General features: G+C 35.9%; 2 protein-coding genes across 2 annotated transcripts; both read left to right on the top strand.

The window, feature by feature from the left end:
- Window positions 1–3,786: 3,786 nt before the first annotated feature.
- Window positions 3,787–7,975, top strand: LOC113328243 (PHD finger protein ALFIN-LIKE 4-like). Its single transcript, XM_026575351.1, has 5 exons — window positions 3,787–4,017; window positions 4,136–4,168; window positions 6,030–6,258; window positions 6,896–7,031; window positions 7,421–7,975. The coding sequence occupies exons 1-5, from the start codon at window positions 3,894–3,896 to the stop codon at window positions 7,694–7,696; spliced, it is 798 nt and encodes a 265-aa protein (XP_026431136.1). The 5' UTR covers window positions 3,787–3,893; the 3' UTR covers window positions 7,697–7,975.
- Window positions 7,976–10,693: 2,718 nt separating this feature from the next.
- On the top strand, window positions 10,694–13,251 carry LOC113328160 (phenylalanine ammonia-lyase-like). The gene has a single exon (XM_026575246.1). It carries the CDS (start codon window positions 10,781–10,783, stop codon window positions 13,085–13,087), a length of 2,307 nt encoding a protein of 768 aa, XP_026431031.1. The 5' UTR covers window positions 10,694–10,780; the 3' UTR covers window positions 13,088–13,251.
- Window positions 13,252–14,462: the final 1,211 nt, after the last annotated feature.

Raw genomic sequence — 14,462 nt, 5'->3', positions numbered from 1 at the left:
TGATGGCAACACGGATTTCTTACGGCATATCTTTTTCGTACACTCAACATAACCTTTAGGAAAATGGAAGTACAAAAGTTAATGACAAGAACGATGGATTTTTTATCGGCCACAATGGTCGGCTATACGTACAAGGTTGTCCAGCTTCCTCTCGAGCAAAGCTCGGTGGTGGTGGTGATCGATGATGATGACTGTGATGATTGACCAGAAATGCATTGCTCTTACGCTATTATATATTTAATTACATGCAACACTCGCCTTAGTTCACACGCAATAATTAATCTTCATTTGCATGTTCGTTTGTTTATTTGGCCTTGCTTTGGTTTTCTCTTCTTTGTTTGTGGTGTGTTTGTTTCTGTTGAAGTTTGGGAAATCGATGTCCCTTTTGCTTGCTTGTAATTTTTGTTGTCCATGAATAAAATTTGTCAAAAATATATTGCCAAGTAGGGAATTTAAATAAATACCCTTACTTTTGACAAGCCTTAATTTATAAATATTCCTATCTTCCAGAAGGAAACTCAAAAAAAAAAATTTATTCTATTTTTACCCTTTCTAAATTCCAATTACTGTAGAACTTCGTTAAATTAATCTGCGATAAATTAGTATCCTCGCTAAGATAGTGTGCTAAATTAATAACCCCGCTAAATTTGTAAGACTAAAGATTTTAAATTTCCACTATATGATGCTTATTAAAATACGCACCTATGGTTATATGTTTTTGTTCATTTTTTTTAATAATTGGACTCCGTATTTAATATTTTGTACTCCCTTGAGAAGTTTGGAAATGATTTTTTTGTGTTTTTTTTCTTATTTTAATTTTAACATTATAGATTATACATTTGTACACATAATATGCCATATGAAGAATCCATGTTGTCCAACGTTCATGTTAACACTAGTTTTCTGTAATTTAGATTTATTTAGATTTTCGGATTTTAAATATTACCATTTAAAGAATACTCTCTTCATAGCATGGGGATTTCAGACAATAACCTATGAAAAAAATATAATGTGTATATTTTGATTTACGGAAAATCCTTTGATAATTCTGGTCTGAAATATATTTTCTTATAACTTATGAGAAAATTCCCTCTTATATGTATTCAAAAACCATGATAAATTCTTATTTAAATCTTTGAGCATGCCTTCAATAACTCGCAGTGTAACGAAGGCTAATAAGGAGGAAGCTCTAAAAGTTAAAAAATGTATAGAAATCAATACATGTCTGAGTATGAGTCTGACAGTTCTACTGGATCTCAAGAGGAGTCTTGCTTACTTGCTTTCAATTTTCAAGATTTGAAAGAAACCAAGTGGATACCTACGAACTGATAGTATGATGAACTTCATCAACGGTTTTAAAGAACTGAGAACCAATCTCATAATAACAGTTCGAAATCAAGATTGGTTAAAGAATAAAATTAAGAGACAATAGTTGATCTTGTAGACATGAAAGGACAAGTTGAGAAACTTGAATAACAAGAGGTGGTTGCTTACAAGTTTCTCGAGACATGCTTCAAGAGTTTGAAAACTGAAAAAACCTAAGTGAACAATCAGAACACCACTAAGGATTACGTTAGTTGCTGTAATACTTAACCTTATGAATAGACTAATCAAATTGTTGATTTATTTCAATATTTTGTGTAAAGTCTATTCAAATCTATCAATAATATGAATGATTAAGATTTATTTTTAAATCTTTTTATATCATTCGCTTTGATGGTTTCGATTGCATATCTTTTTATGAATGAATATATTTTATGCTTTGTATTCAGTTATGAGATTTTATTTCGGTTTTCACTAATCCTAATTTCCGGTCTCATAATATGTGATCCCTTATGATTTGTGTGACTTTTTGATATAGCAGGATTTAATTTTAACTTTTTAGTATGCTTTATCAAAGGATCATAAGGAGATAAATATTGACGAAAACTCATGTGTGAAAGTCACAATGATGCTATTATCAATTTATGTTTACATAAGTTGTGTATTTTGTATGGCATATGAGTTTCGGTTAGACTTTTACTATTGGCACATAATAGCTAAAACCGATTTAACTTTTCTCTGGTAAAGGTTGTTTTTGATTGTTATTCTTTTATTTTTGCATGGAATAACAACTCACATGAGGAGAGTTCTTATTGAACTGATAATTAATGGTTTATTGTCCTCGTAGTTCTGTTAAACTGTATGGGAATTAGATTTCCATTGCTATAAACATCAATGTTATCTATTCCAGATTGAATTTTATGTAGTGGTTAGTTTTTGTCGCTTTCTAAATTTTGTTTATAATGTTGTTTTCATTTCTTTTCTGTGTACCTACCAATTTGTTGTTTTTCTGTTTTAATGTCTTTGATTTTGATGCTTAGAGCGATCTCTTTATGTGAGAGTCTTTATCTGTTTATGAGAACTTTGAAGGGAATTAATTTGACAATCATGGATATAGATTTTTATATATTTGACTGTTGGATTTATTGCAAATAAGTACTTGTTGGATTCACATTAGATCTATTCAATAAATTCTTTCCTTTTTTTTTGGATAAAGTTAGTGAGAATTTCTAAGAGATAAAAAAAAAATCTAGTTGTGGTTGATTTGAACATATGGCCCTCAAGTATGTGAGTCCGACCCTTTGTTCAGAAAATAAAAATGTCAAGGTTTTTGGTTTCATAAAGCATACTGGACACCACGCTGTAGTACGTAATGTGATTTTGTGTATGGAACAAACAATTTGATTCTTTGAGTTCGCAGAATAAATATTATCTGAAAAGACGAGAACGACAAATTTCTCAGAGAATAACACAGATCTATTCCGATGAAAGACATATAACCAACAAACCACCCAGGTCTAGTCCATCAAATGTGCCAAGACAATTGAGGAGCAGTTTGCTAGCACCTCTGGAGACGTGCGCGATGTTTGTTTGGATATAATTTGCTATCTAAATGTTACTCGGAGTGAGTTAGATGCGAAATCGTTTTTTTTTATTTCCTGATTTCTGAAATGAGTCCTGACTCGCTAAGCGCATATTTGACTTAAGTAAAAAAAACAGTAATTCTACTATTTTATAATTTTTTATTAAGATATGAAGAGTCAGATTCAGACGTTACAAGTTAGATCCAGATAGATCAGATGAATCAGTTGAGTCAGGAAAAAAAAACCCAATATTATTGGAGTACAATACAAAAAACAACCCAATCAATTGACTTACGATAAGAAAACATAAACTACCATCTCTATATAAGTACGAATAAAAAGGACCTTAAAATTTTGTATAGGCCTGCCTCGCGGTATGAATCTGATTCGATATCTGATTTAGGGCAAGCTAGATATGTCTTTCTATTTTTTAATGTTTGACTCGGCATCTGACTTGATTCATACATCTGATTCAGCGTCTTTTAGTCAGTTATTATTTTGTCTTGTTGGCCACATATCCGACCAAAATCAATTTTTTCTTATAACTCTACTATCTTATCCTTTTTATAAGCCAAGTGTCATTATAGCGGTAATATTGGTCAAATCCAGACGAGCTAGTTGAGTCAGACAAGAAAAAAAGAAAAACCCTATAGTATCGCACAAAATTATTCAGGCGTGGGGTTGGTAAGCAAATTATTCATAACGGTTGACTTAAAACTTACGGTAGCAAAACAAAAACTATGAACATCTACAACGGAGTTCAAAACAAGACACTCATCTGAAATTACATGTTAAATGTAAGGATCTAATTATAAATAACGTAATTAAAAAAGGGGGCATTTAATGTAAAATTAGTAGCCCTTATTCTTTCCTCCTCTTCTTCTTCAGTTCTTCTTTTCTCTTCCCTCCTTAACCCCCCTCTCTGAAAAATCTGTAAAAATCAGAATTTCTGTTGTTTGTTTATAATCTTTGAAGGGCTTTGAAATCATGGACGGAGGTGGTGGAGCTGTTGGCGGTGGTGCAGTAGGACAGTATAATCCAAGAACAGTGGAAGAAGTTTTTAGAGATTTCAAAGGAAGAAGAAGTGGAATGATTAAAGCTCTTACTCAAGGTAATTGCAGTTATCTTCTTTTTTTCACCTTCTTTTCTGGGTTTGTTTTGGATTTTTATTTGATGTTGAATTCTAGGGTTTTAACTGTTTTTTTTTTGGGTTTTTTTTGTTTGTGCAGATGTTAAAGAGTTTTACCGCCAATGTGATCCTGGTTAGGGTTTTATATCTCCTTGCATGTTTTATTATTCCGGGTTTTCATTTCTCAGATTAGAAATTGAGTTTTTTTTTGTTTGAATTTCTTTTTTCCAATTTCTTTTTGTCATTTTTGTGGAATCGTTTATACTAGTACTGATTCTGATGTGTTGTTAGTTTCTTCCAATTCTCAGCTGCTTATATATTTTTTTTTCCGGGTAATCGGGGTACTTGGAAATGGTGCAATTCGATTGTACAGTAGGAATATCAGTATCTAATTTTTGTTCAACCCTAGTTTTTATTGAAGAGAATCACTTGATTCCGTATTAGGATATGTTTATTGATTTTGTTATGGAAAGACCAATTGTGGCTTGGAGGACCTGAGGGATTACAGGGTGTTAATTCGTTGGTCAAGTTTCAAAGATGTAGTTATTCTGTGTGTTTAGCAAGCTGATTTTGTTATTGTAGTATCAAGAGGTTCTTTTAGTTGCCTGGATACTGTAATGGGACTTGGGGGACTCTGCTAAAACCAGTGTTGGTTCTATTGATGCATAGGAAGGAGTGGATAATAGCTTTTGGAAATGTGTTAACTAGGGGGTGTAGTTGAATTCGGAATTTTGGTGAACTGGGGTTTTATTGGTTTTGTAGATGAAAATGAGTTGTGTTGTCCCAAACTAATTTGAATGAAGAGAATATGTTCACAAAGGTTACCTTGCTTTCAGGATTATATGAATATATGGTGATGTGCTTAGACTGTACAGGGAGGGCATGGTGGGCGTATAGGTTACCTTTGATGGTGTCACTTGAATTAAACTGCATTGATACCTTGAGAGCTTGAGGTGTACTGTTTAAGTTGGTGTTTGTTGGCGATTACCTCTTTCTTCGTGATGTAACCCAGAGTGTTGTAGAAATATGTTATAAACTGTTCTGTTTCTTCTGGGGTACGATTTCTGTGAAGGGCATCTTGTTAGTAGTATAAAAGAATATCATTTTAATGATAATGATTTCAAGGAAATTTTTTTCTTCCTCCAAACCTGGGTCTATTTGACAGTAATTCCTGACTGGATAGGTATCAATTCTGTGTACGTGGTAGTGCAGTTTCAGCTGTGTTAGTGCTGGACCTAGAAAATGATTTTGAACCTCTTTTTTCTATATGCTCAGAGATATAGTTAGTCGTGATCCTAATCTTTTCGGCTCCTTGATTTTTTGGAAATATATAGGGTATGAGCTCGTTTACCATATTAGGTTTGAAAAAAAAATCCTGCGTACTCACATTGCGTTTTGCAGAGAAAGTTTTTGCATGGTTTACTTCAAGTTGCAAGTTTCATCAATCATCCGATTCCTTGATGGACTACTGGGTCTTTCCCAATTTATAGCTACATAATCGGGTTACTTACTTCCAATGCCAGCTTTTGATTTGTTGAGTTTCCTTAAGGGAGACATTTAATAGTCGATCATCACTACCTCCTCGTTGATTTGATTTAAAAGTTGATCATTTCTACCTCGTTTAAGTCTTGCTGGAACTGATGACACCCTTCTGTAAAGTCTTGCTTATATTGCTATTTCGTCTTAGTCTTTCTCGGATTATACCTGCTGTCATGTCAGTAAACCACTACTTATTTTTGAGGTGGATTAGATGCTACTTGGGTTATTTGCATCTATCGCTTAGAGCCCTGTGGTTGTTATCGAGGAGTAATTGGTAGTTACTCTATATGTTGCATCTGCATGTTATTTATGTTCGTATAGAACAATGTTAGATCTCTGAACTGGAAAGAATTTTCATTCCTGGACTCTTCTTGTCCTTCTGCTCTTTTTCTCGCATTGTGTGATTAGTATCTCTTCCTTGTTGTGTATCACTCAATTTATATTGTACTTCGCAGAGAAGGAAAACTTGTGCTTGTATGGGTTTCCTAGTGAGCAGTGGGAGGTCAATTTGCCTGCTGAAGAAGTCCCCCCTGAACTTCCAGAACCTGCACTGGGTATTAACTTTGCTAGAGATGGAATGCAAGAAAAAGACTGGTTAGCTTTAGTTGCAGTCCACAGCGATGCATGGCTTCTAGCTGTTGCATTTTATTTTGGTGCTAGATTTGGATTTGATAAAAATGAAAGGTACGTCTTTCTTCAATTGTAGATATCTTCAAAATTATTTGATGTATGCCCATGTTAACCTCTTGACCTGTTACTTTTTTTTTGAACGGGTGACCTGTTACTAACATCATCATATAGCTTGAAGTCTCGAATTTGACACTGTCCTTATTCTGTTAGTGTTCCAAAATTCATTGAGATGCGCGATATTCATTATTTACACGTCCATGCAATTGATGCTGCAATAGCCTTAACATTTATGCTAAAGCAGTTTACCTACCTGCTTTTAGCTTAACAAATGAGTATAAATAAGGCTACCATTCAGTCCTTTTTCTTGCATTACGACTGGGTATAAGTAGACAAACTTTAGTGGTAGTAAGTTTGCGTATCCTGAAGTGCCACTGGGTTTATTTAGTTAGCGGAGGAGAATTTTCGTCCATCTCAAAATAGTCTTATGGCTGAAATTTGGTAGATTTTGGAGCCTTTGAGAATCAAGTATTGTGAACTTAAAAGAAATAGCATATTTACCATGGCATCACCCACCCCCACTAAGATGAGCCACATAGCCATGTAACATTATATTTGAATTACAAATTACTGTGGTGCATGTACCATGGTTCACATCAACTTAACAAAGTTGTTTGCTGTTATTTGTGATCAGGAAACGTTTATTTACTATGATGAATGATCTCCCAACCATCTTTGAAGTTGTGACTGGAAATGCAAAGAAACATGTGAAGGAAAAGTCTTCAGTTTCAAATCACAGCAGCAACAAACCCAAGTCGAACTCCAAAATGGTAAGTAGCTACTCGAATAGCCATTTACCATTTCGATAGATAATAAGTAGAAAGCTCTCTTTGGGAAGACAAATGAATGCTACTCGCCCTTTAAGTAATGCTGCTTTCCAGGCATATGATGGCGTAGTTCTTGGACCTTTCATCTTGGAAAATGAAATATATTCTATCTGTAGAAAGATAAAATGTGAAAGTTTCTTCTATTTCTCCAAGGAGATTTACTTTAATGTGTCGATGGCATAGGCCTGAGATGTTCCCGCAGTTACTGCACAGGATAATCGTGTGGATATCCCAATGTATGCCCCAGGCACGCCGCACCATTTCCCTTAATTGCAAGCTTCTCAATTTTATGGTAATTTGCATTAACATTGTCATTCTTTTGCCAAATAAAGCCGCGAGCATCTGAGCCTCAGCTCACCAAGTATGCCAAGCCAACACCACCCCCAAGGGAAGACGATGAGGGTTTAGAGGACGACGAAGAGGATGAACATGGGGACGCTTTATGTGGTGCATGTGGTGAGAACTACGCTGCGGATGAGTTTTGGATCTGCTGTGACATCTGCGAGAAATGGTTCCATGGAAAATGTGTGAAGATAACTCCAGCTAGGGCTGAACATATCAAGCAATACAAATGTCCATCTTGCAGCAACAAGAGATCACGCCCTTGATAATAACAGTGGTGCCTTTTCCTATCTCTCACTATTTGTAATTCTTCGTAAAATGGTGAAGTCTTGCTAAAATACTAACTGTCTTTTATCTCTTTCGCCTGCCCTTGTTTAGGCATAGCATGTGTTTGAGTTTCCTGGATTTTGCAAATTCTGTGTCTGTCTTGAACATTTCTATGTTTAGGTCTTAAAAATTGTCCTTTATTGGATTCTTAATTTTAGGGTCACAATTATATTTTTCCCTTCAATAGGAAATTGATTTTGACCTTTATTTTTCTCGTATCGTATGTTCTATTTAATAACTGTTCATTTCCTTGATTAATTTTATCCCTTTTTTTCTACTCGACCTTTGTTGATATCAAGATTTCGGTCTTCTTCCATATGCTTATAGTATAATATACCTACATGAACAGTTATTTTTTCTTCATATGCATCATTCTTTGCAATTTGCATGAGTGTAGTAGAATTGCTAGTTGAGAATTGAAACTAGTAGGATACAGAGACCATGCAGCAACGGCCTATGACTAACTGAGGCTCCTGACTGAACGTTTCGAGATAGGTTTTTCGTGTCTGTAATATTTTGAAGAAGCTATATTTTTTTTGCTTAAAAGTTAGAACTGACTAGAATTGTTGCCTGTATTCAATTGAAAATTTTGCTCATATAGAAACATTGGCTTACTGTCTGCTATATGTAAAGAAAAATCGTTGAAAAATGCTACTTTTAGACTGTAGAGAGATACTCCGATATTCTGTTATGGCGGCCACCTTTTAGTATTGCGCAGACTCCTTGAGTTGGTGAACCTAAATTTCTTGGTTTTGGCTCTTTATATGCGTTATTATCAATCTGTGATGATTGTTTTATTTGGCTTTTGGTGCTTAATTGGTGTATAATCCACCAACTCAGTTACCCCCACGAGCCATGATCTCCTCTTCTTCTTCTACAACTTTTCTTGCTAGGTGCTACTGACATGTGATTGAGAAGGAAGCATATGGAAGAACACCTCGGTGATGTTTGTTTATAAAACACCTAGGAAAGAGGCGGTCAAGATCGACAAATACAAATCACCATCACCATCAGGACTCGAGACCGAAGTCTTTTCTCCACTTGCAGAATTTTCACCAACTATTTCATGTAAGCGTGTCATCATGCACATAATTTTCAAATATCCAAAGTATGGTCCATTTTGATGATTCATTAAAAACAATAAAAACTAAGAATTTCACACGAGAATCCATAGAAAAAGAACGCATTTTTTTAATTGATCATTTGCTTTTTCTTTTTGTGGCTGCTTAAAATCTAAATTTAACTATTATAACCCATCACAAAATTATACTTCATGCGGCCCTAATTAGATGACCTAGTTAAAATTTACTTGTAAATTTAGAAATGATTTATCTCTCAAACTATACAACGAATTTTCGTAAATTTTGTTTCATTGAAAAGCATTTTAAAACAACTACCTAATGAATATAAATATGGCTATCAAGTTTTACATATTCCTTATAATAATACTAATCTATTACTCCACTTATTTATGGTATAGATCATCTAATTAGGGACGGAGGTAATATCAAAATTTCACGTATCCATCCGACAGTTGAGTTGTTAATACCAAGAGCCAGAAGGCTCTAATTTCCACTTGGTAATAACCACAGAGTAAAAGAAGTTTCAAAAAACTATACCTCGAATTATCAGTCATTCTGCACCCACCGAAAAAATCCAGGAAAAATATCCCAAAGGTAGAAGAGTTTAAAATCAGATGAATTATGAATGTCGAGAAAAATCCCTTAAGTCTAACGGTTTAATCTCAGACGAAAGTCATGAAACTGTGAACCCCTTGGATCTAACCATGGGATTTCTAACTGTTGAGTCAAACAAGTTAAAAGAATTAATCAGCAACCTATATGCTCACTAGTACTTCATGGCCTAGTTAGTAAGTTCGTGAATCATTCGCGAATTTTTCCGTATCACGAATTTTACCGTCTTATTCGCGTACGTTTGCAACTCCGAACCCAAGTCGCGTATTATGTGGCATTCCCGGATTATTCGCGAATCGTTCACGAATTTTACGTATCCCGAATGATACGTCCGCTTAGTTCTCCATAAATTCTTTAGCTTTTACTTTTCAAAGACTCCACCTTTTGAGCTTTACTACCTCCCGAGCATACACGACCGAATATTAGACGTGTTGTAATTTTTATGAAACAAAAATGACTGAAGAGATTTGAAGGTGAAGGTGAGAGAGATCTCAAACTCACTAACCAAGCATCTAAACCACCATACGACGTCCTCTTGGATAACTAATGTTGTATATATTATTAATATCATCGTATTAAGTTTATTTTTTCTTTAAATAACTCACACATATGCATAAAAATTGGTCTATGACCTTATAAATACAAATTACTTGTTATATATAGATACCGAATTTTCAGAGCTGAACTCACATTTATAAATCGAATTATACACGTACGTATGCCGTTCCGAATTACTGACGAATCACGTCCCGTTGACCGAATTTTGGACCGAATCTGGATTTTACAAAACCGTATAATACTCGTACGTTTGCCGTTCCGTGCGTTTGCCGAATCCCGAATTGCTAACTAGGCTTCATGGTGGATTCCTAATCATACCATCACACAACCATGATAACATTGTTATTTAAAAAAACCAACTTGCCCCTTTTCTTAATAACTTTATGATCCAATAATTTCCAATTAAGAATTGAATCAACCAAATGTGAAAAGTTGGCCAATTTTATTCATGACCATACAGAGTATAACAGTGTCCACCCACCAACTCCCCCATTCAGTACTACACTGCATGAGGGGAAAATCCTGTCCACTCAAAACCTTTTAGCACTCTCGAGTCAAGAGTCAAAAATTGCAAATTTCCATTCTATTTCCAGGCAATTGGTTCAACTTCACCAACCATGAATTTTATACACCAGAAGACTAGACCTTTTTACACCCCATTCCATCACTATATAAGTCTAACCAATCTAACAATATCTTCATCTCTAGCAAAAACATCACACAGAGACTTGCAAACTTTTTTGTTAATTTTTTGATTCAAATTTTTTAGAGATGGAAAAGAGTGGAATTCCTCGTCCAAGTGAGATATCTCTACCACCAACACTTCCACTTCCGGTAGACGGAGTAAACCCAATTTGCGGAACCGCTAATTCCTACGTCTCCGCTCCGTTACACTGGAAAAAAGCAGCCGAAGCACTCCAATCTTCTCATTTTGATGAGGTTAGGAAAATGTTATCACAATTCAAACAAGCACAGGTCGTGAATCTTCAAGGAACAACTCTGACTGTTGCACAAGTTGCTGCGATTGCTCGACGACCCGAAGTGAAAGTCAGTCTAGACAAGGCTGTGGCTCATGAACGTGTTTCCAAGAGTGCTAACTGGGTTGCTGATAATATTGCTCGTGGAACTGATACTTATGGAGTTACGACTGGTTTTGGGGCGACTTCTCACCGGCGTACTAATAAGACTACTGATCTTCAGACGGAACTTATACGGTTTCTCAATGCTGGAGTTATCGGAAAAGAGTTTTTACCGTCGAGTTATGCCAAGATTGCAATGCTTGTAAGAACAAATACTCTTATGCAAGGGTATTCCGGCATAAGGTGGGAGGTTTTGGAAGGTATGTCTAAATTGATGAACGAAAATTTGGTGCCAAAATTGCCACTGAGGGGTACTATCACTGCTTCCGGCGATCTCGTTCCATTGTCGTACATTGCCGGATTACTAACCGGAAGACACAATTCTCAAGTAATAACTCCGGAAGGTGATGTCATCACTTCCTTGGAGGCTTTGAAACGTGCCGGAATTCCGTCTCCGTTTGAGTTACAAGCTAAAGAAGGTCTTGCTTTAGTTAACGGTACCGCAGTCGGATCGGCGGTCGCCGCCACCGTTTGTTTTGACGCAAACATTCTGGCGCTCTTGTCAGAAGTTCTCTCGGCTTTGTTCTGTGAAGTGATGCATGGGAATTCTGAATTCACCGATCCTCTTACTCATGAATTGAAGCATCATCCTGGCCAGATTGAAGCAGCAGCAATCATGGAGTTCCTTTTAGATGAGAGCGATTACATGAAACAAGCAAAAATCAAGATCAAAGAAAATCCACTAACTAAGCCGAAACAAGACCGATATGCGCTTCGAACTTCGCCGCAGTGGCTCGGACCACAAATTGAAGTCATTCGTATGGCTACTCATTCGATTGAACGAGAAATCAATTCCGTTAATGACAACCCCTTGATCGATGTTTCTCGCGATCTTGCACTACACGGAGGGAACTTTCAGGGAACTCCAATCGGAGTTTCAATGGATAACCTTAGAATTTCCCTTGCTGCAATCGGTAAACTTATGTTTGCCCAATTCTCCGAGCTTGTTTGTGATTATTATAACAATGGGTTGCCATCGAATCTAAGTGGTGGCCCAAATCCAAGTTTGGACTACGGGTTCAAAGGTGCCGAAATCGCCATGGCTTCTTATTGCTCGGAGCTTCAATACTTGGCGAATCCAGTGACAACTCATGTGCAAAGTGCTGAGCAACATAACCAGGATGTGAACTCTCTTGGGTTGATTTCAGCAAGGAAGAGTGCCGAGGCTATCGATATCTTGAAGCTCATGTCGTCAACTTACATGGTGGCGTTGTGCCAAGCAATCGATCTTCGGCATTTGGAGGAGAACATGAGAGAAGTTGTTAAGCATGTTCTGCAACAAGTAGTAAAGAAAACGCTTTACAGCAATGAGACAGATGGGTCGTTGCTAGCGTCTCGTTTCTGCGAGAAGGAGCTCTTGCAAGTCATTGAACACCAGCCCGTGTTCTCATATCTTGATGATCCTACCAACACGTCTTACGCACTTTTACTTCAACTCCGCGAAGTACTAGTAGAGAAAGCACTTAACGCTTGTCCGGCCAAAGAAGGCGAAGAAGAGATTAGCGAGGAAGATAAGTACTTGGTATTCAAGAGAATTCCAATATTTCAAGATGAACTGAAAGCAACCTTAGGTGATGAGGTAACAAAGGCAAGAGAGAAATTCGATAACGGCGACTTCCCAATTGCTAACAGAATCAAGAAATGCAGAACGTATCCGATTTACCAATTCGTCAGGGGACAAGTTGGGACTTCATTGCTAAGTGGTGATAAGAAAATAAGTCCTGGAGAAGATATTGAAAAGGTTTATGAAGCTGTGAATGAAGGTAAACTTGGTGATGTTTTGAAGAAATGTTTGGCATTCTGGGGTGGATCTTCCGGTCCATTTACGCCAAGGCCAGATGCATCATCACCGGCACATAACAATCCCGAATACTGGGGTTGGTTCGACAAGGCTAAATCTCCTTCTGCAACAAGTGGTCGTGGATTCTGGAATCTATAGAGAGGAAACGACAAAGGTTTAAGTTTGTTAAATCTTATTGGCTAGTTTTGGTTAACTTTTTTATTTCATTGTCAATGTAATGAGTCTTGGATTTTCATAAAAATGTAATAAACCATTTCTTTGTTAAAATATTCTTGAATAAATGATTTTAATTTGTGTTGTCACATACATCTTCTTTTGTTGTGCTGGTTTTTATCAGTAAATTAGGGTGCATATAAGTTTTAACATCTTATCAAGTCTGTTGGAGAACTGTTCGGTCGAACTCGCAAATTTTGCTATCTCAAGCTTTCTCTCAATACTAGATACATAAAAATATACCTCGATTTCTAATCTTGTAAATTCAAGTTTGGGACTAGGAATATTAGAGTATGGTAGTTAAGTATTAGATATCACTGAGTAACTCTCGAAGTTTAAAGATTAAAGATCAAATGAAGAAATATAAACTTTGTCGATAAAGAGGTATGCGAAGACATGAACCATCCTATTTACTCACGACATTTATCATTCTATCTTATAAGACTATATCATATAATTTTAGTAGATTTTATATTGAAAATAAGAAATTTAGAGTCAAGCTTGTCTTGATAAATTTCTCAGGCAATGGATGTTTACATCCTTAAAATTCTCGGTTAAGAACAATTTATTATTAATGAACTATTTTAGTTTTAACTTGATCATTTGGAAATTGTCATGCAATGATATTCATTATCTATGGTGATTGGGAATGTTTCAAATTGTTTAAAGAGAGTTTTCAGAATTGCTGAAATTATGGACACAGGTTAGGTACGCATATCCTATACGTGTACCTAGATATCTGAGTTCCGGAATAACATAGGCACGCATACCCAGTATCGTACCTTAAGGATCTGAGTTCGTGAATGTGGGGAGGTACACATACTCAATATGCGCACCCCAAGGTCCTGAGTTCGTGAATGGCTAAGGTTAAATAATCATTATGCGAACCCAAACAACCTAAGCTCACAGACAGTTGCATAGGTATGCGTACTGGTACACATGCCTACCCAGTTTCGGACTAAGAAAATGCTCATAAACTATTTCATAAATATGTTTGGCATTGCTACGTCTTCTATAAAAACTCCTGATACAACTTTATTGTTCACCAAATCACTTTGTGTTTGTGAATCATGGTTTAATTCTTTAGTGTTGATGAACACGATTTATACTTATATAAGTTCTTAAGGCATATATTTACTATGAACTATCATAATATATAGTCTACTCAATTATATGTCTTCGATAATTTGTTCATTTTTATAGTATTTTATCAAGTATTATCACGATGAACCATCTATAGAATGACGGTGTGTTAGACTTAAATAATCCAATCCTTCATAGAGAAATCGATATCTTAGAG

This window comes from Papaver somniferum, unplaced genomic scaffold, assembly GCF_003573695.1.
Source record: "Papaver somniferum cultivar HN1 unplaced genomic scaffold, ASM357369v1 unplaced-scaffold_107, whole genome shotgun sequence".
Lineage (NCBI taxonomy): Eukaryota > Viridiplantae > Streptophyta > Magnoliopsida > Ranunculales > Papaveraceae > Papaver > Papaver somniferum.
Note: the sequence above shows the minus strand (reverse complement) of the source record. Positions and strands in the feature narration are given on the sequence as shown.

Bases quoted from the DNA above. Each gene is read 5' to 3' on its own strand.
- LOC113328160 (XM_026575246.1), top strand. From the start codon at position 10,781: ATGGAAAAGAGTGGAATTCCTCGTCCAAGTGAGATATCTCTACCACCA.
- LOC113328243 (XM_026575351.1), top strand. From the start codon at position 3,894: ATGGACGGAGGTGGTGGAGCTGTTGGCGGTGGTGCAGTAGGACAGTAT. The intron at 4,018-4,135 runs GTAATTGCAGTT...TTGTTTGTGCAG, and splicing joins GATTAAAGCTCTTACTCAAG to ATGTTAAAGAGTTTTACCGC. The intron at 4,169-6,029 runs GTTAGGGTTTTA...TGTACTTCGCAG, and splicing joins TTACCGCCAATGTGATCCTG to AGAAGGAAAACTTGTGCTTG.